The sequence below is a fragment of the Haemaphysalis longicornis genome, unplaced genomic scaffold (genome assembly GCF_048455015.1).
Source record: "Haemaphysalis longicornis isolate Haplotype H1 unplaced genomic scaffold, Haemaphysalis longicornis Haplotype H1 scaffold_153, whole genome shotgun sequence".
In the NCBI taxonomy this organism is placed as follows: Eukaryota; Metazoa; Arthropoda; class Arachnida; order Ixodida; family Ixodidae; genus Haemaphysalis; species Haemaphysalis longicornis.
The window spans coordinates 42,795-70,278 of record NW_027526260.1 but is presented as its reverse complement, the minus strand read 5'-3'; the positions used below and the strand labels follow the sequence as shown (position 1 = coordinate 70,278).

The 27,484-nt window shown below is 46.9% G+C and overlaps 1 protein-coding gene across 1 annotated transcript in view; it reads right to left on the bottom strand.

Moving 5' to 3' along the window:
* Positions 1 to 27,484, bottom strand: part of LOC144165988 (N-acetylated-alpha-linked acidic dipeptidase 2-like) — a 41,040-nt gene that overhangs the window by 8,460 nt on the left and 5,096 nt on the right. Inside the window, exons 4-9 of the mRNA XM_077695656.1 lie at positions 22,083 to 22,173; positions 19,158 to 19,426; positions 15,896 to 15,978; positions 14,416 to 14,547; positions 9,827 to 10,047; positions 5,502 to 5,601 (exon numbers count right to left, since the gene is read on the bottom strand). Of these exons, the coding sequence (XP_077551782.1) occupies positions 5,502 to 5,601; positions 9,827 to 10,047; positions 14,416 to 14,547; positions 15,896 to 15,978; positions 19,158 to 19,426; positions 22,083 to 22,173 (896 nt within the window). The remainder of the gene's footprint in view (positions 1 to 5,501; positions 5,602 to 9,826; positions 10,048 to 14,415; positions 14,548 to 15,895; positions 15,979 to 19,157; positions 19,427 to 22,082; positions 22,174 to 27,484) is intronic.

Here is a 27,484-nt window from a genome sequence, read left to right as displayed (position 1 = left end):
GGCAGCACATCGGTCCAGACTAGCATACATTTAAAGGGGCTACAAAAGAAACAAATATATTCTAGCATAATATCAAAGAACCAGCCTTCGCTAGCCCCGTCAGCTCCAGTAAAGCCACAGAAGACGTTTTTTGAACAAAAAAAAAAAAAAAATCCAAATTATATCAAAAAGAAAAATGAAGGAAGCTGACACTAACGCGCAAGATGTGAACGTTGGTGAAGCTGTACGCAACCTTCACGACCATCAAGAAGGTTTAAAGGGACACTGAGGTGATTTGTAAACACTGCGGGATTACTAGCGCAAATTGTAGTCTGGAGTCCATAGGCCATGTTTCGACCACTCTGAGCACGTTTACGCGAATTTATTTAGTAGAAAAATCAATTCAAAATGCTGTCCTCCTCTCTGCATCCTCGCCCATTTTCTGTGGAGTTTTCGTGTGACGTCGGGAGGAAATGACTTGGCTTGACTACGCTACTGCACAGCTCGCCGACCTTCCGACAGAGTCAGTCGGCCCAGCGTTTAGTCCGCCGGCCGCCGATGGGTCGTCGGAATTTGTTCGCTTAGTTGAAACTAAGCCACGACACGTTTCTGAATGAAAGAATGTGCCTTTCTTTACTTTGTTCGTTTGTACACTGTATCAAGCTCCAAGTACAGGTTGCGCCACACAAGCGCTGCACAAGCGCACATGCGACGCTTCGCTGGCTGGTACGGTGGTAAGAAACTCTAAGGCCACTTGAAGGCGGGAGAAGAGTCAGCGAAGTCAATACAGGTCGTAAGGAAATAAAATCATCTGAAACTTTTACCGTACAGCGCAAAACTAGGGAGCAGGAAGCACTTTTTTGCGCTGGGTGAACAAGCACAGCGGTCAGCAGCACAACCACACATCTGCGAACGCTTTTCCGTGTAAGAAATGCAATTGCTAGACGTGAAATATTGTGGAAGTTTGGGGGCCGCTTACTGCACGAGCGCTATACAACGAATAGTCACCTAATGTGCTTGAAATGCTGAAACTAAATAAAAGTGTAAACTGGTTCGACATTATATGTCTTATATTTCCAACACGGGCAATGCTGGCCCGTGGCCAAGAGGTCTGGAGCGCTGAGTTAGTTATTTTGCAAGCCGTAAGTTTGAATCCCCAAGGGGAGATTCATTTTTTTTTTTGTTAGTTGATTTTTTCGTTTTCTTCAGATGTTTTCTATACTGAGTTCACCATTTTCGGGCCGTAACGTTCACTGCTACACGAATGAGTTCGCAGAACGTGCACAGACTGACACTGACACGCTAGCTAGTTCTCGTTGGCGTGCTGTTGCCATAAGCACCGACTACTTGCGGGCAGTGGGCACAGGCCAGAATCAACAGACCCTTGGCCTGGTGCGAACACGCTTTTACGATACAGGCACGAGTGAGGCAAGCTCCAAATATGAGGGAAAAGTGCATGGCATTAGAGCTTCTGTGGTCACGCGGAGGGCGTTCAGCCACTGCATAGGCCTCGGCTAGTGATTGATACGATTCGAAGCCATCCTGGGAGGCTTATCTTATGCATTTTACAGCTGACAACACGGCAGAAGCACGGTATGACGATTACTGAGATATCGAGAATGCTCATACAACGATAACGTCGGATGTCAAGCATGTTGCTTTACACAACCGAAGCCGAAACTTGTTTGAATGCTAATCTTTAACATCGTCCAATCACAGTGCACCTCCTCCCGACGTCACAGCGTTCAGTTGGTGTGGCCGCAGCAGACCGCGCATGGTAGTTTTTCTTCTTTCAGGCTTTATAAAATAATTGCCGACTTATCAACCGGATAAACGATAAAAAGTGTGTTAATTTGAGCCAGTCTACGCAGTGCAAGCAAAAACTAGACCTTCACAAATTCACCTCAGTGTCCCTTTAAGTCCCCGATTGCAGCCGATTTTCTCCTTCTTCACTGCTGCAACGACCTTTACCCCATCTTTGATGCTGTGAGCGTGAGCTTCTTTCATTTTTTCGGAAGTGATAATCACTGGACACCACCTCAGAGGGGCGTACGCTATGACTTGTCCTTCTTGTTGTGAGCAAGCGTTGGCACCATTACGGCGAATGCTGGAGGTTTTTTTGGGGGAGGGGAGCTATCTTGGCCAATTTCCCAAGTGGATTTGTTTGGCTTGGAAATGTGCACAGATGACAAAAGATATGGCGGTGGCCGTGAGGCACGCACACACGAGCGCTGTGCATTTTCTTGGTTTTTTTTTAACTGCCGGGCAATCACTGCAATGTTGGCCAGTCTCCTCAAGTGGGTATGCTTGGTTTGACAAACGCGCGCCAGGTACGCTGGGCGGTCACTGAAACTAAAACTTGTTTGAATGCTAATCTTTAACATCGTCCAATCACGGTGCACCTCCTCCCGACATCACAGCGTTCAGTTGGTGCGGCCGCCGCAGACCGCGCACGGTAGTTTTTCTTCTTTCAGGCTTTATAAAATAATTACCGACTTATAAACCTGGTTTGTTTTTGTTCAGGGAGAAAATAATTGTTTCGTGAAACATGGTGTTTGCGCGCTCGGCAATTTCTTGGAATTTTAACTGCGGACACAAAAAATTACGATTTGCTAAACAAATTCGCTGTTAAACACTTTCGAGATTTTGCGCTACAGTGACGTGTGATGGGCCAGCACCAAAACGCAGTTATAAGCGTGTTAACTGCACATTACCATTCAAGAGACGGCCTCTAACATTGACCAGCCAGGTTTCTTGCCAATGGCCTAGTTCGGCAGCAGACAATCACACGAACAAGATTCCATGATGTCATAAATACCTGGCGACAAGCGGCCACTGCCTCATCTTTTTTCCTTAAAGGGGCCAATGCAGACAAAATACAAGTTTGGTTTATTCAAAAGATTTCGTGTTGCATAGTGCCCCCAGCGGTTGTCCGGAAGCAAACGATGCTTTATTACCGTATAATGCGGAATATAGGTCGAGATTTTTTACAGAAAAAGTGGCCGAAAAGTCACCCCTCGACCTATATTGCAGTCACTGGCAGTTGTCATCTGGCGACCGGGCAGCCCATCGAGCCCATCCAAACCCCAAAGGCACCATCGCCACCACCATCAATCGGACGCGACGCCATCTTTGTTTTGTTGCTTCTCTCGGTGTCGGCGAATGTGCGCGTGCTATTTTCTTCTTGCTCATAATGAGTTTAGGCACTTGGTGCCAGTCCACAGCAGCATTTAAAAGAAAAGTTGGGGGTTTTCCAAGGCCAATGACGTGTCCGCCTTGCACCAGTTCGGTATCATTAAACCAAGTGTTGCTAGCGGCGTTAGCTGAAGGGGCAGCTCTCGGTATGCAACGCTCGGAAGACCTCGTTTCATGGGCGCTGCTCTGTGCACCTGTGCTGCTGTTCAAAGGGGCAAATTTTGTCCGCTAGCGTCGTGCGATGTCTCTATGAATGGGTACCCCAAGATGTTTGCTGACCGCCTGCACAGACTGGCTGCCGCTCCGGTCTGCACACGAGTGTCCCATGCTTTGCGCTCGCTTCACGATGACATAGCGAGTGTTTAAGAAGTGCTGCATAAGCAACTCCCTGGACTGCACCGAGGACGACCTGCTGTGTGGGCGACAGCGAGCCAGAAGCAGTCGTCCGACGATACTTCAGACAGTTTTAAATGAGTAATCTGAGACAAAACAAGTTATAGTCTCAATAAAACAATGGTTGGTACCTAATTATTTTTTTTGCATTTTTCGGCTACAAGGTAAGGGGGTCGACCTATATTCCGCCTCGACCTATATTCCGCATTATACGGTAACTGCAAAATTAATCAATTTAAGCTAAAATTTTCATTGTCCCGACAAATTGTGTGTCAACGATGTCTGCAATGACATCGTAAGAACGGGTCTTCAAGCTAAACTTGCTGTGAGGCGGAGACTTCTTTAGTGTTTGTCAACCTAGATGGCGCCACCATACAGCAGCGGGCCGTTTTCTGCCTTTGGTTTGTTAGTGATCGTATATAAACCTGGCTTGTTTTTGTTCAGGGAGAAAATAATCGTTTCGTGAAACATGCTGTTCGCTGAACAAATATGGTCATGTAGGACGCCGTTGCTGACACCTATTGGCCCGTGTCCTCTGAGACAACCCCAAAGAGCCGCAGTGCTGTGCAGCTAAAACAAGCATAGTGCTCGCAGTACCAACAGAAGTACGCATCGGCGCTTCTATGCTTATGTGTGCTTTCGTAACTTCCACCGTTTGTCCCACCATTCTTACTGATATAGAAAGAATGTGCCCTAAATTTAAGTGCAAATAGCTCGTTCGGCAAGCTTATAAGCCCTGCCTACTTTGCGTTTGGTTTTGCCAGCCTCCGCCAATCACACAGCTGGGCAAATGATGACATCACAGGTTCTGTTTCGGGAAATGAGCATGTGGGTCGCATGGCCATTCCCTTTTTTCCTCATTATATAGCTTATTTGAGCGAAGTTTATGTTAAAGGTAGTGTCAGTACGATTCTAACAAGGCAACCTTTTGAATGAACCAAACTTGTGTTTTGTCTGCATGGCCCCTTTAATACCAAGCCTAGCGCTTGCAAGTTTCTAATGAAATTGTCATCACTGTTATCGGGATAAAAAACAGTCGCCTTAATGAAGCAAGCCAGCATTTTGTCTTTGCAGCCCATTCAACGAGGCTGAAGATGCAATATGACAAGGAAGGCAGACAAAACAAGCAAAACTGGTCTGCCTGCCGCGCTCAAAAACGAAACAAGCTGGCGCCCTGTTTTGTCGACACTCGTTTCTCTCCTGTCCTTACCATATTGTGCCTGTAGCTACTTCAGAGTTGAGAGAAACTGCGAATCTTTAGCCGAAAAACTTGCACGTGTACGCATGCTCTTCCACTGCTTACTTCTAATAAAAAAACAGGCACCTCCGCTGAGCCATACCCGCGGACTACTGCCACAGCCTTGGCCACTAGGCCATCGCAACCCCATCACACGCTGTGATTAGGTAAGAAAGCCTAAGAAAGCCTGAGGGGATTTGTTGCACTGAGGCACACACGGACACGCTGCTGCTGCTGAAGCAGGTGGACTATTCTGTTTCAGGGCCCAGAGGAACGTGGGAAAGGACAAAAAATTGCATGAGTTGGGAGCGGCGCAGTTTCAAGATGGGCCCAAAACTGGTAAGCACAAAACTGGCCCTAAAAGCCAGAAAAAAAAAGAAATAAAAGGGGTTATTATTCTCATTTTTCAACTGAATTACCAAATGGAAATTCGCCAGAGAACAGAGCAAAGATAAAACATCCTAGCCAGCAACCAGAAGCACACCAGCATGCAGAAAAAAAAAAAAAAGAAACCTGAATCCGTTTAAACAATTACTCTTCCGATTCGGACGCAAACCTTGCGTTCATGGCACTAGAATTTCACCAATCACAGAGCAAGACATCCAGGTCTAAAAGTGCAACATACGGCCACGCACAAGTTTTCGTCGACCTGCCACACAGCTTTCTTCCGCGACGCCTACAAGATGGACGTGCTCACCTTCTGGATGATGTCGTCCACGTAGCTCATCTGCACCACAGGCACACCCGCGCGAGAGAAGAAGGCCGCGTAGCTGCCTTCCGCGTCCATCGCCCTCACCCTGCACACAAGAAGGCCCGTTGGCGAGCCGCATTCCTCCATATGAACTATGTGACGATACATCACCCCTCACACATCCTGTAGACTACATAGTCAGGGTTCGTACAGGCTTGAAAAACAAAAATTCAAGGGTTTTCAAGGACTTTCAAGGACCAGAAAACACATTTTCAAGGTCCCCATCTAACGTTTTATATGGGATTATTTATAACTTTTCCAACACAATGCAAAAGTTTTTTATTGCACAATACCTAAGCACATTAGTGCACATTTAGATAGTTGTTAACGGGTTCGTAAATGCTTCCCCAGCTTATTTTTTATTTCATGGCTGGTATTTAGAGGTTTTTCTTTTTCATTTGTGTTTGCTGAATCTGTTTGATTTTTAAACTTGGTTAATGTTGCCTGCATCTCCTCCTTTGTCACCAAGAGTATCAGCTAAAATTACATCCGCAAGTGTTGCTGCAAGGCAGGATGAACAATGTACACATCCACCATTTGCACGTAAAAGCAAACGCAGATGGAGCGTATGAGGCACAGGAAACATGCAAGGAGCATGCGTCCACAGACTAGATGGTAGATGCAAGATAGAGAACAGAAACTGGCTTTCACTGGATTGTATCATGACATGGATTGGATTGACAAGTGTCTGCTCCAACCAAACTTGTAATTTCACGCAAAACACTGAAACTTGATCGTTACAATGTTTCTTTACATTTGTTAGCACCTAAAATCCACGACAAACACTTTGAATACTTGTGAAAAGACAGGGCCACTGATTCTCTCCGGAAAAATCAAGGGTCTTCAAGGACCATTTAAAAATTCCAGGACTTTCCAGGCCTTGAAATTGACACTTCTAAATTCAAGGGTTTTCAAGGTTTTCAAGGACCTGTGCGAACCCTGATAGTATATATCCGATCCGGTACTAAAATATAATACTACACAACTACGAATACGATAAACTACGAGTGTGTTACGGAAAGCGTTGTGGCAATAAGGGAATCTGATACACTTCAGAAAGCCCATCTTAAGCCATGTTATGATTTTGAGACCACGGGCCCTATTCTCGACTGCAGAAATTCCCGGGAAATCTGGGAATTTGCCGGGAGTCTTTCCTGATTGGCTTTCAATTTTGGTCACGTGCTTCCGGTTGACAAAGCGGTTGCGAGTGTTGTCGTCATTTTGACGTTTCATGACGTTTACTGTCAACAGTTGTACAGTTTGCCTCATTTCTCCCTACGTGAAGTGCACAATTCCTGGCAGGCAATGAAAAACTACACTAACTACACCGGACATGACTACGTAAGCCTCTCTTTGCTATTCAACAATAATATTGCTTGTAATACACGTCCTCTCTGTGATTGGCTGAGAAGGTGTGACGTAATTTAAACAGTTGGCAGGACCGACACGTCACGCTTTGGCAACTTCAGCCTGCGTAAAAGTGACGTAATGTTACGTAACAGCTTGAAAATGGCGGCTGCTTTTGCCGCAAAATAGGGCAAAAAATTTCCGCAACCTTCAGCGCCGTGAAATGTCCGCGAATTTGCAGCAGGTGCAGTTTCGCATGCACGCGGTTTAAAGCACGTTTTCTACCGAAAGAAATTATAGTTTCAACTGTTTCCAATGCAGCGATCAGGGAGCATACAAATAACGTGCAGTATTTTGCTTCTATGTTTGGCAATAAAATAAAAATTATTTGTTTGGCATAACCGCAACATAAGAGGGCAGTACAAACCTCTCTATGACAAAGAGAACCCAATTCACGGGATTTCTCCACACTCTTCCTAGTCAGCTGCTGGGTCACATGATCGAACTCAAGAGAAAAATAACAAAGAAAAGTGACTCGTTTGTTCATTACAGCGCTGACTGAAGTCAAGCTTGACGAATGAGTGAATCGGCGACATCAGTACACTCCGTGGTTATCAAGGGTAGTGCTTCGCTGCTCTTATTTGTCATAGAAGTGATGGTCGCGGTCATCTTTTTCTCTGATCACGCCATAAACTTGTAACATAGCAGCAGACGATGGCATGGCGGCGGTGGCAGCCGGGAAGGTGATAACGCAACAAAGCTTGCATTGAAGCAGAGAGCCCAACTATGCCACTAAAAGCAATTGAAATAAATAAATATGGTAAAAAATTGTGTGGGGTTCTTTTGCTCGACATCCGCCTTTCGCTCGCTTTCGGATCAACGTTACTCGATCGCCTTGTGGTGTTGACGGCAATTTTGACCTCCAGAAATGTGTTTCTCTTGCCAGCCTCAGCTATCGCCTTAATTTTTATAGTACAAGCCAAGTGTTTTTATATCTTCCTTGCACAATGTTTGATACCTTGGTTGTGATCTTTATGAGTGAAGCGTCAAATTACACTGCATGTCGTCATAGCTATAGGTGCAGCATGTCACTGATTGCTTAAGTTGTGCTTACGCAAAAAACATGGCGAATTTCCCGGGAATTTGTGCAGTCAAGAATAGGGCCCCACCACGATGTGCCTCTTTTCTGTGCATGCCTTTTCTCTCTTCTTTCGCATGTGATTCAAATACTGATTGTGCAAATTCCCACCTATGCAATGCTCCTTGGGGCCCTTAGGGTGTGTGTATATATTTATAGGCAGTACAAGAAACTTCTTGAAGAGCCAGGAGAAATAGTTGAGAAAATGGTTTTGACTTACGATTAAAAACAAAAACAGTGGTTTACTGATGTTTCGACTGGAGGACCAGGACTGGTCCTCCAGTCAAAACGTCAGCTATATATATATATATATATATATATATATATATATATATATATATATATATATATATATATATATATATATATATATATATATACACATGCACACACATATATGCAATGCTTGGAATTAATTTTACAGCTCAGTAACCTTCGCGTTTGAAATTGGCATTCAAAATGGTTATGGTTCCTTGCCACTGGTGCCACCAAAGTTTAATGAGCTGTAAAATTAGTTCCATGCGGTGCATTAAAAAACAGATTCTCTTATTGCACTCAGCAGGATTCAGTGTTGAAAAATGTAAACATTACAGTTCTATGACCAACCCTGTTTTGTCTATTGTTCCTCCAAAAATGGCTGATTATCTCTAATTACGTATAAACCGGAATATAGGTCGAGTTTTTTTCCAAAAAAATTCGCACAAGTCACCCCTCGTCTTATATAGCGGTCATTGGCAGAATGTAAATCGTTACCTGGCAACAATGTGCAAGCGCAGTCCGTCGCCATCGCCATTCGTGTCGGACTGCTCTCTCGCACTATCAGGCCTTTATTTGATTTCACTTTTCTCTAGTTTTTCGTCTTTTACTGGTTTATTGTGCGTGCGTGCGTACATTTCTGTACGTCTCTGTTCCGAGATGAGTGGCGGCAGTCGACGCCAGTTCACCGCGGCGTTTATGCTGACGGCAATTGAGTCACCTAGCAGAATGGAAATATGGCGGCGCAAGGCCAGTTAGGCGTTTCGGAGAAAATTGTGCGATACTGGCGGAGCCAGAAAGCTAAGCTGTGCGCGTGCAATCCCCGAAACCGATCGTTCCGTGGACGTCAAGCGGTGCACCCCGAGTTGGAGAACAAAGTGGCGGACTTCGTCCGGGAACTTCGCTCACGATCGCTCCGGAGGCCATGCGCGGACCGGCTCCGCGAACTGTACAATGAGTGGATAGCCGGCGACAACAAAAGACGTAACGGGCCGGTTGCGACCGTGTCAAGCTGGGTGTCCTTCTCTGGGCAGTCGCTGTCCGACAACATGGTTACACGAGCGTTCAGGAAGTGCTCCATCAGCAACGCACCTGATGGCATGGAAGATGACAGTGCGAAGCAGTCATCCTTGGACGACTCTGAGAGCTCGGACGAGTGACTTCGGCAGGCATAGTGAGTGGCAGTGACGGACGGGAGTCGAAAATAAATATAGACATTGTGAGTGCGCTTCTGTGCCGAATTATTTTTTTTGTCAACTTTTCCCACCTCAAGGTAGGGGGTCGACCTATATACCGGGTCGACCTATAATCCGGTTTATACGGTATCTTGAGAACTAATTGACTGACTCGAAAAATGACATATTAGAAATCAGTGGGAAAAAAGCTGCAAGACTGGCAAGTTTCACAGAGTCTACTTAAAAATAAAAGGAACTGTTTTAAGAGCAGTGTTTCCCCTTTTAAAACTATTCGGTAGACCACCGTGATCACAGACAATGTCCTAACAGTACGGTTTAAACAGCTCTGCACTCACGCCGGGCGAACGGGCAGCGAGGCGGCATGCATGTAGCTTGCGAGTAGACCCTGGGGTTCAAGCAGGAAGGCGTCCCCTTCTTCACCCTCCTCCAGGGGCAGCGAGGGCGCCACTGGGGTCGCACCAGTGGTGGGCGGGAACAGCAGACGGGACACGTTGCGGTGCTTGGGGAAGGTGGATGCCCACTCCTCGTACACGCTCCGCCCACTGCCAGTTGGAACCTGCACAGTTGCGCGCGCACCACCACACCTTAAAGGGGCCCTGCAACACTTTTTTCAACATTTTTTTTAGGGGCTGGGGCCGTCGGCGTCTCCTGTCGTTGTCATACTCATCGTCTCATGTAGTCACGGTACTAAAACACCGGGAAACTCGTTTACGCCTCGCGCTAGGACGTAACTCGTATTAAAGGAGCCATGAACAGAAAATACAACTTCGTTTAATTTGAAAGAACTAGAATTCAGTATCTGACTCAGCTTCACTACAGCCACAAAAGATGTTTTTTTAACGAAAAAAAGCAAGAAGTAGTTAAAAACTTCCAAATTTTGCGCCACAGTGACGTGTTATGAGCAAGAATGTTGCATACGGGCGAACAATAAAACGTAGTTTTCAGTCGTTAACTGCACGTTAGCATTCAAGTGATGCGGTCAAACGGAACTAGAGGCCCCATTACAGACGTCCAGTCATGTGTCATCGCGACAGGTCAGTTAGGCAGCCGCCAGTCGCACAAACAAGGTTCCTTACGTCATAGAAAAGTTGCGGGAAATTGGCTAGGGGGTCGCGACTGCTTCACACGTTTTCCTTAATATCTTCGTTATTTGTTCGAAGATTGCGATGATATTGGTATCATTGTTATCGGGAATAAGCAGTCTTTCTAATAAACCCAACTTGTATTTTGTCTTCATGGCTCCTTTAAAAAAAACACCGGGACACTTGTTTATGCCTCACGCTAGAGTGCTCCATGCTTCAAAGACACAAGATTTTTACCGGAAAGCTGTATACCTGTACCTCCAACGGTTTCATCTCCGTGGGCAAAAACACCAGGGCACCAAGAATACACTTAAATACACTGCGTGCTTTGCCCATCCCCAGGTTTCACATTGGTGGAGATGGCCCGGGATATTTGTAAATCTGAAATGCTGTCAGAACGCAGTGTTTAAACGTGACACTACAATTCGTATTCAAACAGCTCCACTGGTTTCAATGCGCAATGCAAAAACTGCACAGAGGAATAGGAATGACTACATTATTGTTTTGGCTGGGGAAAATTTTTAAGTATACCATACCTATTTTTGTCTTGTGTGCCACTAAAACAATGCTGCCGTGAGGCTTACTGTCATGGCCTCCAGCATTCGTCTTGGCACCACACCTTAAGCTGATAGATGTAAAAATTCCGCTTTCAGACTTCTAGGGCCCTATCAGGGAAACCGCTTCAGTTCAAGGTGAGGCACAGGTCTTAAAGACCAAACATTTGCCAAAAAAAAAATTACACCATCTTCCCGTAGGGGAACCCTGAGTAGTATGCGAAGCAGCCATGGGGCCAACTGAAGTTCCCATTAGTTTTCAGTTCGTCGTTTCCGTTGACGTTCAGCTTCACGTGCCTTCGTTGTATCAGTAGCTTCTTCACGTAGTTTGAATGAGTGAAGGACATAAGGCGTGTTCGTAGCACATGCTCCCGTCTCGGTTTGTATCACAGTCTGAAGAGCGCCACGTACCTCCCGTTGCGGCCAGAGAGTCGTGGGATCGAAACCGGGCGCCGCCTAACTATTTCTTTTTATAGTGGACTGCGCTGACGCCAGCCCAAACGCTGATGGGGCTGAAGAGACGCGCATGCGCAGTAGAGTGCGGACGGCAGACGACGACAATGAGGGAGGGAGGGACACAGCCCCGAGCATGAGACAAAAAAAAAAAAATCGATTTTTTGTATTAATATTATTTGCAGTCTACAGGTTCAAAGAATGTACCTGCAAAATATTATAGCTGTACCACAAGTACGTACAAAGCTGTTGCCTTCGTGCGTGTTTCCTCAGGACCAACTTTTTTTTCCGCGAGGTCAACTATCGGGTACAATATTTTGGGATGTACTGGTCATATTTGTATCATTCTTGCTGCATTCGAAAGCTTATGATCTGAACAGGGCAATAAAACCACAAAAAATACAGAGTATATTTGCTAGCGCAATTTTTTCACACAGTTTGTTTAACAAAAACTTTGGTAATTTGGTGACCTGGCATTTAATAAGCTTACAGCATTTGCAGAAACAATGCTAGAATTACTGCAGTGGTATAGTTGCACTCCCTGGTCCTTCTAGAGCACAAAGTGATAAAATGTATTCGAGTATTTCTTAGGTACATAACGAAAAAACTGCCCAAAATGGAATGGCATAACATGCTGCACAACTCTGAACTTACACTGCATAGATGAAAGCTGACTGCATATTCTCTGGATCATGTTAAAATACACTGAATGTGTAAATCTCAAGTACATGTTTAAAAAATAAGAAAAATATCCTCAAGACTAGTCGACCCCCTTACAAGATGCCCTTTCACTTGGGACAGAGAGCGTATGCTCCACAAAGATTGGTTGGCAGTTTCTTTAAAGGAGCCATGAAGACAAAACACAAGTTTGTGTTATTCGAAAGATTTCGTGTTTTATAGTGCCCCTAGCGCTTGGACGAATGCAAACGATGCTTTGTTCACTGAGAAATTAAATAATTTAAGTCAAAATTTTGATTTTCCCGCTAAATTGTGCGTTTTCGTGTCTGCAATGACATCACAGGGCATTTTTTACCGTTAGTAAACCTAGACGGCGCCACCACACCGCGGCAAGCCGTTTTCTGCCTTTGGTTTGTTTGTGAACGTATTTCTACCTGGCTTGTTTTGTTCATGGAGACAATCGTTTAGTGAAACATGGTGCTCGCTCGACAAATACGGCCACGTAAGACATCATCGCTTGAGTCAATCGGCCAGTGACGTCTGAAACAACCCCAAAGCCCTGCAGTCCTGTGCAGCTAAACCAAGCATAGTGCGCACAGAACCAACAGCAGTATCCGCATCGGTACTTCTATGTTTACATGTGCTTTCGTAACTTCCACTGTTTGTCCCACCATTCTTAGGGCTTTAAAAAAAATGTGCCCTAAATTTAGGCGCAAATAACTCGTTTGGCAAGCTTATAAGCTCTGCCTTATTTGCGTTTGCTTTTGCTGGCCTCCGCCAATCGCAGAGCTGTCTGGTATGACATCATAGGTTCTGTTGCGGAAAATGAGCTAGTGGGTCGCATGGCCATTCCCTTTTTTCCTAATTATGTAGCTTATTTGAGCGAAGTTTGCGTTAGAAGTGGTGTCAGTATGATTCAAACGAGGCAATCTTTTGAATGAACCAAACTTGTGTTTTCTCTTCATGGCTCCTTTAAAGGAGCCATGAAGAGAAAACAAAAGTTTGTTTTATTCGAAAGATTAGGTGTTTCATAGTACCCCAAGCGCTTTCCCGGAAGCAAATGATGCTTTATGCACTGAGAAATAAGGCAATTTAAGCCAAAATTTTAAATCTCCCGCTAAAATTGCACATTTGGTGACGTGAGCAACGGCGTCACACGGGCCCATGCACGGGCCGGTCCATGAAACAGATACTTAGTATGTCGACTCCGTATAGCACCCACACGCGGGAGTCGACCGAGACGGCGGCCATTTTAAAAATACTTGTAAAACCTAGTGCACCCGCAGCTCTAGTCATGAAATCGCCTGATCCGGAGAACAAAACTCTTGCCGAGGAGCTAGGGCTTGCATTTAACAACCTCACACCACTTGAACGCTCAATGCTTCTAAGTGCACGAGCGGCAAGAGTTGTGGGATACGCGGTGGACGGGAAAGCGACCATTCCGCGATAGCCACAACAGACGAACGCCCTGCCGTCGGCACCGCTGCCTCGTCAGCCCCGTCGCGACGGACGAATACAGACTGGTACGTATGTGCCGTATTTTTATTACGGTTAATAATAGTTCAACTTCAGTAGCAGTATCGCTTATGCCAGTTGGCCGGTGTCGTGTATGGAAAGCCGTTCGCGCGAGCTCTCTGCTTCGACCAGAAAGATACGAGCGTCAATGCGCGGTGTTTACGGCATTTTTCCCCCAAGGTCAGAGCGCCGCGAACCCGAAAATTCGTCTGCGCGATGGCGAGATGTTGAGCTCGGCCAGGCGGTAGTTTCGTACGCATTGGCGCACACGCTTGCGTGTTCGTTCGGAACTTCAACCGTTTACTCCACCGTTCTTTGTCATAAAAAGAATGTGCAGTATGTTTCACGGGCATTTAGCTCGCTATGCAAACTGTAAGCCCTGCCTAACATGCGTTTGCTTTTGCCGGCCTCCGCCAATCGCAGAGCATTCCCCAGTGACATCATAGGTTCTGTTGCGGAAAATGAGCTGGTGGGTCGCATGGTCATTTCCTTTTTTCCTAATTATGTAGCTTATTTGAGCGAAGTTTGCGTTATAAGTGGTGTCGTTATGGTTCTAACGAGGCAATCTTTCGAATGAACCAAACTTGTGTTTTCTCTTCATGGCTCCTTTAAGAACTCTGCTGAGGACCACTCTTTCCTCACCTGCCGGGTGGCATTGAAGACGGCGTGGTAAAGCAGAGGGGAGGCTGCGACGCTCAAAGACGTCAAACCCAGCACGGGTTGGCCCAGGTCGATGTAGGCCACCGCACGCCCATGCAGCAGCTTCAGGTGCTCCTGCACACCAAACACACGGTGGCAGCATCTCAGCCAAAGTGGAAAATTGGGTGAGTCGGTCGATAACCAGGGAATTCATCGTACAAGCGAGCGTTAACACAGGAACAAAGCTACCGAAGAGACAAAGCACACGTTAGAACTTCCGACTCGGTTTGTGCCACAGAGACACGTTTGCCGTACTGTCCTGTTTGTTTTTTGATGCGTTTTTAGATTTTCCTTTCCATGCACCGTGTACAGTGATGCACCGTGTACAGTGATGCACCGTGTACAGCAGTTGCTTAGTGACACAGGAAATCCCAAAAGTGTCAAAACAGGTATCGCCCCCTGCGTTCCCTTTTCCGCACTATGATTTGCGGCGTCCCAAATCGTGAATGTTGAAGCACGAGATTGGGGCAGCTTGCTTAAAATTTTTTCTGGAACAAAAACATTCTGAAACCCAGCCTGAGTGTTGGTTTGTTCAAGAAAAATGCATACGCAAGTTGCACTGATCCTGTGCTTCAACACTCAAGATTCGGAACGTCCCAATTTGTAGTGCCGGAAAGTGAATGCGGCACTGTTTTCTACTGATAAAGTAGAACCTCATTACAAGAGACACTGTTATGAGAGGCACTTGGTTCTATGAGACATTTGAAAATGCTTTTGTTGTTTTTCCTATGTTCACCATGTTAGCAACATTGCATACAAGAGACACTCTTTTACTAAGGACAACTTTTTTTGGGTCCCTACAATAAATTCTTCACTATTTCGAAGAGACACGATGAAATGAAAAGGGGACCTTATATGAAGGACCTTGTGGAAAAATGCCCTGAAGATGAAGCTCAAGAGACTGCGGAGGTTTCAGAAACTTTTGAGGAGTTTGTGTCTGCAGATGTGGACCTTGTGTGTTTGATTTTTGAGCCCACATATCATGTGATCCTCGCGCAAGTAAATGGTGCCCTAGAGGATGAACCAGAGGAGGAGAATGAAGAAGGGTACTGTAGGACAGAAAGTGTCGGCAGTTTACCTACAAAAGTGCTCTACCTACAAACGTTGGGAAGGAAGGCTGATACAAGCTGCAGTCCCTAAAACTACTATGAATGACTTTTTAATTAAGCCATGGTGGGAATTTTCTCGTCAACCTGTATGAATAAGCTTTGATAGTGATTTGTAACAAAGTGGCCATTTTCGACTCCGCACTGTTTTTAGAATTTTTGGCTACAGGAGACATGTTTCCCGGGTCCCTAGAGTATCTCTTGTAACGAGGTTTTACTGTAGAGGCAAACTTGTCTCTGCACCTTACTGTCCCTTCAAAAAAAAAGCTTTTCATCTCTGCTTGCAAGGAGTGCAATGGACGATGCTGCCGACATACCTCGAGCCATTCGACGACACCCACTGACTGGAACTCTTCAGCGGCCCAGCTGCAGAAGACAACGGTGCGTCGTGGCCGCCAGCCTGGGCATTTCAACACGCTATCATCAACGCTCCATTGATAACCCCCAAAAAATTATCTACCCCGCTGCATGTATGTAGAATGTTTCCTGAGGTCGGCAGTAGAGAAGTTAGGCACAAACGGAAAGTGATTCCTACGTTTTTAACCCCCAAGCACATCTCAGTGTACACGTACCGACATTCAGCTGTGATGATGGTCTGCGCTGTGCACGTCACGAAGCCTCGGACGTGAAATTTACTTGTCGCTCAAGCTCACACTGAACGTTCAGAGCAGCAACACTGTTGCGTTTTTTACCGTTCCTTAGCCAGGCTGGGGGAGATAAGGATGTCATCAGGAGCAGCACAGTAGCTACACTTAAGCCTCTGACACTGACATATAATACCCCTGTCACACGGGCACTTTCAATTGCGATTGAAGTGACTCGCGATCGAGTTTTCAAGCGCGCTCGACACACTGCCCGTTTCAATCGCGCCCGAGAAGTTGCACCGGTTGCACTCGTGTACACCAGATGGCGCTAACTATGTACTTGCGGCCGTCGTCTGGTAACTTCTCGCGATGTAAATGTTACCACACGCTTATTTGGGTCAAGTTATCTGACACAATTTGTGGCGTTAGTTGAAGTTGTCACCTTCTGTGCCATTACTGAGCGGGGACGAGAGTATCGCCGCTTTCGTTCAATCGCGCTTGGAAGCCTCGATCGCGCTTGAGAAACCAGGATTGAGTTCGAACGGGATCGAGCTCGATCGCAATTGAAACTGCCGTGTAGCAGCGCCCGATCCGGATTGAGCTTGATTCGGATCGACTCAATCGCGATTGAAAGTGCCCGTGTGACAGGGGTATAAGACCACAACTTCCTTTGTTACAGGCTAAAAACTACCAGGTACCGCAACTGTGGAGAAGGAGGGGGAGGGGGCAAATTAGTCTATTGCTTAGCATTTTATTCTCAGCGACAATCTGCTGCCCCACGTCCAGGATTCATTAACACTGTTCCAGGTGGCCAAAAAAAAGTTCAAATTGAAACTAAGGTTTTCTGTGACACACAGCATGGTAGAGGGATGGTCTGCTAATTAAGGCTACTCAGGCAACTATACAGTCGAACCCCGCTACAACAAAATTGACGGGACGTGTGAAAAATTTCATTGAGGCAGAAATTCATTGAGGCAAAATCTGCCCCAAGACACCACGGAAGAGGCAAGAAAAACAGCCCCGTATATGATCGCATCATTAACAGCATAATGCAACGTTTAGAAAAAGGATTGACATGCAATTGCGTCGTGTTTAATCAGATAACAAACATACCAATAGTTATCTGTTTTTTACCTCCATGTAAAGAGCACGTTACGGGGGGGGAAGAGAGAGAGAGAGAGAGAGAGAGAGAGAGAGAGAGAGAGAGAGAGAGAAATGCAGCCGCAAAACATATTGCTGCACAACAAGGCATGACTACAGAGCTGATTATTTGCAGATAGCTGCTAGGTCGTCGGAAGCCCCCCTCTCGCTTGTGGCAGGAGCGGTTCACTTATTGTGTGACTGGGCAGCGCTACAACTGACCTTGGCAGGCAAGCCGCGCACACTTGCATTTATTGCAACTGTGTGCTCGCGTATAAAATAGGACAGTGTGGGTTCAAGACTAAACACGAAAACATTATTTTGCTTTTGACTTTGAAGAATTGTAGAAGGAAAACTGTAATGACAGCGGCTCCCAATGCATACATGACGCCACCGCAACAGCAGCAGAGCAAGCACATTCGCATGATTTCAACTGGATACGGATTGGCTGTAGCTCCGGCTTGGCAAACCGGGCCTGCACCTCATGTAAAAACAGCCAGCCACATCGTTATCACCAGCAAACAATGGCATCTACCTATGAGTTTGTTTTTATTTTGAATGGTGGTGTGGGTGCGTGGCGCACGTTTTCGGTAAAACTGAGCGCCTTGTATGTGAAGATTGCTGGCGTTATGCTTATTTTATAGTAAAGCATTGTTCAAACCCAGCCCCAATAAGCGAAAATTTCGTTGAAGCGAAAGCAAGCTAAACAAATGGTTCGTTGTAGCAAGGACTTTGTTGCATTGACTTCTAAGGCTAGCTGGCGGGAAATAGGAAATATTTCCTTGAAGCGGAAATTTCGCTGAAGCGGAGTTCGTTCTAGGAGGGTTCAATTGTAATGCACTCTAATGTATTGACACGCGTGCGCTTCTGTTTTTTGCCTCAATCAGACAAAATGGTGCTCACAGCTCAGAAGCAGACCCATGTGCTTTGTGCTTGACAGCGCAGCACTTCAACCATTTACCCAGTATTGCGGGGTGTCAGTAGCCATGGTCAAAGGCAACCGAATGAGGTCACAATGTCATGCCAAAACAAACGCACTGACCCCACATCAATGAGACTGAATTCCCACCAACCAATATTCCGCCAGTTGCTGAGAATTCAGTCTTATAATGTGGGTACCCCTTTAAGTGAAACAGAAACTATGAGAAGGGGGACTGAAATTGAGGAACAGCCCTACTAACGTGTTCGAAGCCAGAAAGCTTAACTGGAGAGTACAGGCAGACCAAATGTCAACTCACCCTTGCCTTTACTGTGACACAAATAGTTCAGCATGCCAGCGTTTGAGGAGGAGATGATTAGTCATTTTTGGAGGTACAATAGACAAAACAGTGTTGGTCAAAAAACTGTTATCTTTACATTTTCCAATACTATGAGCCCTAGGTGAATGCAATAAGAGAAACAGTTTTCTGATGCATTGTTTGGAACCAGAGAAGGCGAACCCCCCCCGACGTTTTGGATGCGTTCGACGTGATTAGATTGTTCTTAGGAGTGCACGACTAACAATGGAGCACTTTTTGTACCGTGAGCGCTGGGCTGTGAAGTTACTCTAAGGTTCGCAAAGTAATATACCCGACTTTCGGAAACAAGTTTTTGGTTTGCAGGTGATTTTCCTATTACGTTTCATTCTCGCGGCAACGAAATTCCCGCAAACGCGAATTTTTTTGGCTTTCCCCGGCGGGTTCGTCATTGCAAGATTCGACTCTATCTGGTGTGCACAGACTTTGGCGCAACAAGCAGGCAGCAATGCATTCAGCGTACGCAGGAGTACACCCATTTTCAAGCTACGTTGATGCGTGTGTACATCAATATTATGCGTTTACGTGCTTGAAACTTTCGGCAGGTGTTCGCAACTGACCCTGCTTGAGCAGCTGTCCGAAGGCGGAGCTGAGCTCGAGCAGGAGCGCTGTGGAGCCGACATCGGAGTCGCCCCAGGCGTCACGGCCGGCCCCGACGAGCACGTAGCGGTCGGGCTCCACGCGTCCTCGCACGTAGCCCACCAGGTCGTGCAGCGAGTGGTTGCGCAGAGAGTTGTGCAGCTGAAGCTCCACCTCCACCGGACCTGGTCCAACGGAGTGTGGCGGGGGGCTTTGCTTCCCAAAGCTCATGGCCGGACCCTCCAGACGCCTGCACGGAGGGGAGGGCATGGCATTGGCACGGGCATTATGAGCGAGTCAAACATTGTCAGAGTAAACAGAAGGGGACGGAAGAGGCTGCAGATAAGGTTGCTCAAGCTTGTCCTGCTGGGAAGAAACTTCAAATTTTTTGGAGGCGAAGCCCTTTCGGGGCTGGGGCTTTTGGCGTCTCATGTCGTCGTCGTAATCGGCGTCTCATGTAGTCACAGTACTAAAAAACTCCCACCTCCCCTCGTGGGAACCCCTGTGTAGATGCGACGCATAGGGGGTTCACGTTGCAGCGTTGGACAGCGGAGAAACGGCACTGGAACGATGGAGCGGAGCGGCGCAGGCACCGCGTTTAATAGCACGCATAACGGTGAGGGGACGTGCCGGCGCCAGTGCGTCTACCGCGGCTATGACGCAACACAATCCAACACAATCCACTTTAATCCAATCCAACCCAAAATCCAATCCAAGCCAAGCCAATCCAATCTAATCTAATGCCCCTCGCGAGAGAGTGTTCACTATCGGAGTGGAGAGGGGTTGAGCGGCGGAGAGCGCAGCTGGTGCGGCAAGGAGAATGGGGGAGGGGTGGATGCCGACAAAGCCGGATGGATGCAGGGACAAGGCGAGTGAATGAGATGCGTTCACATCTAAAAAACACCGGGAAACTCGTTTACACCTTGCGCTAGAACGTAATGTGTACGCTCGCGGTATGCGCGGTAGATTTAAAAAAAAAGGAAAGCTTTTGTATAACCACAAGGAATAACCATGCTCTGTGGGTTGAGCGGGCACAACACATTCGCTGCGAGATGACAACCATCGAAGCAACGGGCAGCGGCCACTGCCGCGCGATACCAAAACAAACAACATGGCGGCTGACGAAAGCGGCAGCGCGCGATTTACTTTTGAGCGACTAACTTCCCACCATCGCGTTCCGAAGTCTACTGAACAATGTGATATGATTTGGGCTACGTTAGTGCCGCGCATAGAATCAAGGGATTCGCTAATACTCATTTTGTTTATTACAGGCGAATAAAACGCTTCTTGACGTGTTTTTGCATGTGATTTGTGCGCGTCGGCGTTGCGCGGGCGACTTTTTCACACCCGCGACGACGATTCCGCGCGCGCGGCAGCTTCTACGTTCTACTGGTTCTACGTCGGTATGATGCGTGACGAGCGCGGCAGTGGGAGGAAACTGACGTCTTGCCCCAATGGGGGGGCGCGCTCTTCATGGCAGCAGTTTGAAAGCGCTCGGGACAGCCGGCTGGCGCCGCCGGAGATGTTGAGGCTTACCACAGTGGCGGATATTTGATTGGCGCTTTCCCTAGCGGCGCGGATGATGCTTTATAGTGTCATTTTCGACCACATTATCAGCTCCTTTCCTGCACAAACGCCTTAGTTTGTGCCTTCAGTGATATCTTAAAGAGTGGTTAGAAGTGGTTGCTGGAGCTACGCGCACCTCTTCGCGGCTGGTGACGCCGCCATGTTGCCGCCGCCGATCGCGCGTAGCGCGCAGCATGCGGGTGGTATTTGCGGCAGCGTCAGCGCGGTGCATTTTCGCGAGCAGAAAATGCCCCATGCAGTTCACACTTTAGACCATAACCATGGGAACGAGGGTGCAAAGCTGTCCCCACCTCGTAGCACCCCCGATTTCTCGTTTCTCTTGCTGTCACTACAGTAGACGGTTCGATTTCCATTCTAAGTACACCCCCCAACATTGGGCTGTCAAATTTGAAATAAAAGGCCGTGTAAATACGGTACAATCGTGTAAATAAGGTAAAGATTTACAATCGTGTAAATACGGTACTGTACTCTTTGATTAGTGCACAGTTCCCTGGTACGTCGTTTAGCTGCATCACTCCAACAGTTTTCTTACAAAAGCTGTCAGAAAATCAAATATAAAGATCGGAATAAATTTGAACGTAGTCCTTTTACACACAAAGAAAGCTCTTTCCAAGGTAAACGCACTACAGGTTTGCTCAAGTCAATTTAAATTTACCGCGTTCCACTGCTCCACGGCGGATGCCTAGATGCCAACGCTGCCATACGGCAGAGACGCACGTGAGTCGAGACACCCTCCTACAATTTTTATACAACCCAACGCGTTCCACAAGCATTCCAAACGATACGTGGAACCTATCTAGAGGAACCTTTTGTTGCTGTTGCCATTTGATTTCTTAATTGCCACCAGGTGCGCAGGCAACAACAGGCAACAGTTTTCTGCAGTTAATGAGTATTTCACTTGCTATCGCAAAAACCAAGCATTCATGATTTTTTTAATAAAGGGAATAAAGGGACTGTAAATATCCCTTATGTATTGATTTTCTGCCTTATATTTGCGTAATGTCCTGTTCATGTTCAACAATGTTGACAAGTATGAACACTGACACCGGACTAGGACGTTTAGATTAGATTTGGCTGTGGGCATATAAAACTATTGCGCAGCTTTTGTTTCACTTTGGCCGGGTGGCTGAATCGGGTCGCAGACAGACAGACCGAAATTTCTGCGTTAAAGTAGCCCAAGAAAAACTATCGTCTTTAAAAAGCCAGCACAGTGACACACGTCCAGGGTAGCTTTATGCAACGCTGCAGCTCTACTAATGACAAAACAAGGAGGAGTCTTTCTGAGACAGGCGTCCGCCCATTGTGAAGCTTGGACTTACCGCAGCAAGCTGTCGGCTACGCTGGCGCTAATGGTCTGAGCAGGAACGGCAGGCAGGAAGAGCTGGTCCCGGGGAATCCGGTGAGCGGAGCCTGCAAGGAAGTGGCGGCAAGTGAAAAGAGGAAGTCACCCTAGCACAAGCCGGAGATTTTAAAGCGAAACTTTCCGTGCCTCACTTGTGACGTTAACGCTAAAACGCACTGCAGGAGAGCCAACTGTACACAATGGGTAGGGGAGGCACATCATGACGATGGTGATGAAATGGGAACCTTTGTTCGGAAAGGAAAAAAAGAACGCTTCCCATGGTCAGAAACGCAGCTGATGATGATGATGATGATAAGTTTATTTTGCCCAAAACTGGGTGAAAGGAGGAAGGGGATGTGGGAGCCTTCCTGAATCCCCCCCCTTCTCAGATGGTGGCCTGCAGCCCTTGGGTGCGACTGGCATCTTTGGCCAGTTGGACGACCCTGACCCGTATTTCGGGGTCAGAGCTAAGCAAGCAGGTCTCCCACTGCTCCGCACTGGTAATTTGTAAGCATGCTCGCAGAGTTGGCGGCTGGGAATCACAAGCCCAAATCATGCGAGTGAGTGTGGCTCGCTGGGTGCACTGCTTGCATTGATCGTTTTAAAAAATTGTGCCATTCTGACACAGTTGAGGCAGTTTCAGACTTTGACTTTGACTTAGGTTGCACAGGAGAAAGCTTCGGGTTTAGATTTTTTTCCTCCCACCAGCTGACTGTCTTTTCATCTATTTATTTATGACGACCAATGAGTAGTGAAAAGCTCAATGGGAATCGTCTCCACAGCAAATGAATCGCCCCTGTAACAACTGTCAAGTCAAGGTAGCGCCGCTTCCGATGCGAGCCTTCGTTTAGCACGACCCGCTATCCACACAACCCGACAAAACGCACTCCAATGCATCAACAATCTCTACGCATAACCGAGCTTATGAAAGAAGCCATATTTCAGCACTGTCATACTCCCCACCTCCGCCAGCCTATTTTATGTCCACTGCAAAAAGAAGGCCTCTCCCGCTGACTTCCAAATGCTCCTACCCTGCCCTGTACGAATCCGTTCTTTGCCACCAAGTTTCCATATTTCGTTCCTCCACCAAGTTATCAGTCTACCCCCCAAAAGTCCCTTATCTTAGTTCATACCTGCCAGGTTTGCCAGAATGTCATTAGGGAGATCTGACCCGGGAGAGTAGTAGCAACAACAGAATGGGTAACTTTGACACATTTTTAATTTACTTACAACATAGCAGGAAATGAACAATTTCTTCGGCCAAACTACCAACAAGCTACACCACTTAAATGTTCGACATGGCTGACGCCGCCCTTTTCAGAGAGTCCTGGAAATAGCCCTGCAAGTGCAATACAAAACAGCAGGACCTGAACTGTTTTGTTGTTTCGTCTAAACTAACAAGCTACACCACTGGAGACTTGCTAAATCTTCAGAACGGCCGTCCAGAATGGCCGTGCTCGTGCGCAAATGAAAGCGGCGGCGGCGGCGCTGCATTTCTATAAACAGTAAGCAAACAATGGGACGAACAGGTTCACCGTCTGCGCATGGCTGACTACGCTTTTTAAGCACTTCACTGAAAGCGATGCTGATTGGTGTCGGGTTGGATTGTCAAGTATACCTCCGGCGCATTGTGGCCAGACTGGGAAAAAGATTCGGCCAAAGACAGGTGCGTTTTCGAGAGATTTGTGTTTCGCTTGTACAATCGTACAAAACCACGAAAATTCGGGAGTATCTTGGAAAATTCGGGAAACCTGGCAGGTATGTTAGTTGCTACTCTATTACCCTGGAGGTCCCCCGGCTGTCAATCCTCCAAATTATGCACCCAGCCCAGCACACTACCCCAAAACCACCAACAAAGACTTCTACAAGGCTTACAAGACTTCTTCAATATACAGTAGCCAAACATTTTTGCGGACTCCGAAAATTCGGATTTGCTGGATATTCCGGACTTTCCCAAGGAACCGCCAGTTGTCCCACAAGAGTAATGTATCTGAACAACGGATATTTCGGACAAAATAAAGCCACAAGTTCAATTTTCCCGACAACATTTTCCGCGAATGAGCCACGGTGCGACTCCAGGACGCCGCCATTTTGAAGCCTACGCACCTCACTGGCTTCGGATTGAATAAGGATTGGCTTGATCACCATCGGCATCACCAAATTTGATCTTTCGCGTCATTTCGAGAGTTTGCTGCAGTGGGGAGCAACATCGCGTTGTGCGCAGAGCTAACGGCTGACGAGTATGGTGGCAAAGTGACTGTGCTGCCGCAAAGAGACTCCGGCTCTCACTAGGACACTCCTGACCGCCCACAACCATCAACGCAAGACATTGCCAATGCTTTGGTGGTGTTGTTCAATGTTTACGAAGAAAAAGTGACGCTTTCAGAGATGCAAGCAGACGTTCTCACAAATCAAAGAAGGAGGTACCGTATTTTCGTGCATATAACCCGCACTACCACTTTCGGTCGATGAATAAAAAAACATATATCCCCGCGTATTGCCCGCCCGCATATTCTATACATAAAAAGGATGGGCCAAAGCTACAACTCACGCAACATTACACATCTGTTTACGCAAAAGAACTTTCTTGTCTGACTACGTAACTAGATGACTTGACGCATACATTTTTTCAGGTTGGTAATATTGGTGAGCTGTGTGTGCTATATAAAATAAGCAATGTCAGTGGGATAACAGAGGCTTAGTCACTATTACTGCTGTGGGGGCATCACGGCCCAACGCGCATTGCGATGGAGCTGCACCAAAATGCGTCGCATATAATCCGCACCTCTACCTCACCCCTGAAATTTTCGCATGTTTGGTGCGGAGTATACGCGGAAAATACGGTATTTAAGGCAAAGAACTATCCGTGATTTCTTCAGTCCCGTTTAAATGAAATAAGGTTCTTCTTGGCGAGTCGCGGATTTTTCGGGCTGATCTTTGTTCGGACTATTTTTCGTTCCCGTCTAGGTCTGAGAAATCGGCTACTGCACACCACTTGCGAAACTCTGTTTCAGAATCCAAGCGGACTGAGCACTGCCGCTTCCTTGTAACTGAGGGGCAATGGTATTGGCGCAGCACCCAGGGGACAGTAGGAGCTGAACTTTGCTAAGCATTCATTTTCAACAACAAGGCTTGCTTTTCAAATTGTCAAACTTCAAATTTTCAAACTTTTACTTCCAGAGTTTTTCCTTCATGGCAAGTGCTTGAGTACAACTTTGTGTAAAGATGGCCGGCTAATCCCTTTGCCCCAAGCTTGCTTGTTTTCCCTGTGGGCAGGAGGCCAACCATGGACCGCTTTTAACACTGGAGCTGTTTAAGGGGAGGCATGGCTCTTAAAACTATTTCCTTTAATTTTTAAGTGAACTCTATGAAACTTTGCCAGCCTTGCTGCTTTTCCCCCACTGATTTCAAATACGGCATTATTTTTTTAGTTGGTGAATTAGTTCCTGAGATAATTAGAGGTAACTAACCATTTTTGGAGGAACAATAGACAAAACAGTGTCGGTCATAAAACTGTAATCTTTACATTTTCCAACACTATGAACCCTTGTGAGTGGAATAAGACAATCAGTGCATCGATTAGAACTAATTTTACAGCTCATTAAACTTCAGTGTTTGAAATGGGCACTCAAAATGGTTCCTTGCCACTGGTGCCACCAAGGCTTAATGAGCTGTAAAATTGGTTCCAAGCAATTCATCAAAAAACTGATTCTCTTTTGCACTCACCAGGGTTCATAGTGCTGGAAAATGTAAAGATTACAGTTTTATGGCCAACACTGTTTTCTCTATTGTTCCTCCAAAAATGGTTAGTTACTTCTTATTATCTCGCGAACTAAATGGCCCAACCAAAAAAATAAAGCCGTATTTGAAATCAGTGGGTGAAATGCAGCAAGACTGACAAGTTTCAGAGAATTCACTTAAAAATTAAAAATGTTTTTTTTTTAAAGAGCAGTGTCTCCACTTAACCTCAAGTTCCACTCGTGCCTGGCGTCGCTCAAAACTCGGTGCAGCAAAATGGAGATAAGAAAAATGCCAGGTCAAGTGTGAGAGAAGTGGGGAGGAGGCAAGGAGACGACGAGCAAGTGTGGGGAGTGCACGCCCCAAGAAAAAAAAATTCACAGCATATCCACGGGGTGAATGATGATGAGTGGGCGAAGCTCCTGAGGGGAAATCATCGGTAAAACCGTGACTCTTCAGTGAAAGTTCGCCCACTACATCTGTGTCCGAACGTAACGTCTAGAAAGTCTCGCTTAAACCGCGCGTCGGCACCTTGGGGCTGAGCTCGCCTGATGCGTTTTGCAGACGCCTCACGAGCTCTCACTGCATCGGGGTCTGCCTGCCGATACGCGCGCTTTCTCGCCGCTTCCCGTTCTCTGACGTTTTGGAGATCCTCTTCGCGCCGCAGCCGTGCCGCTTCGCGAACGGCAGGGTCCTCGCGCCGTTGCCGTGACGCTTGGGCCTCTCGTTCTCGAACGCTGGGATCTTGGCGGCATCGTCGCGCAGCCAGACGACACGCTTCGGCCTCCCGCTCTCGTACGGCAGGATCTTGGCGGCGGCGTCGCGCAGCTTCACGGAGCGCTTCTGCCTCGCGGGCTCGCACATCTGCAGCCTTATCCATCGGGCGACTCCGAGCGCGCGCCAACAGCGAACGGATTTTATTACAACGCTCCCCGCCATCTAGTAAACAATCCAAGAACTAAACTAGAGGTAGCCACGCCATCTAGTAAACAATCCAAGCGCATCTTTTCATCATATACAAGTACCGCCATCTAGTAAACAATCCAAGAACTAAACTAGAGGTGGCTACATACATACGTCGAGGATGGACAGATTCACGCCCTAAGGAGCTTCGCCCCTAAAAAAAAACGATTCCCGTGGTCAGAATCGACCCTGGGTCCCTTCCGTTACGAAACCGGCATCTATCCAATGCACTACCGTCACATTCGGGGCGCACCGCATTTCCTTTGGGTTTGTAGCGTGGGCGCTGGCTTTGGACTTTGGCCGAGTTGAAGTGGACTTGGGCTTCGCACATTGGCAGTTTGAATTTTGAACTTTAAAAGGGTAGATTGTGGTCTTTAATTTGACTCAGTTTGCATAGAAAAAGCTTCGCTCTTTAACCATCCTTCTCTTAGTTAAAGCTAATGAAGATTACCAGCGCCGCTGTTTTCTCAGACTTCACATCTCGACTGCAAAGGTGGCTGGATTTTTTTTGTATACATGGGGCCTATGGGGAGTCTCGCAACTGGTGTATGTCGAGTAGCTTTGTTTCCCTATCTCACCCCTTCATCGAGCTATCAGACTTTTTATCTATTCCTGTCTCTCAGTAGCCACTCCATTGCCCTGGCGGACCACCCGTCGTCCTTTCTCTACGTTACACGT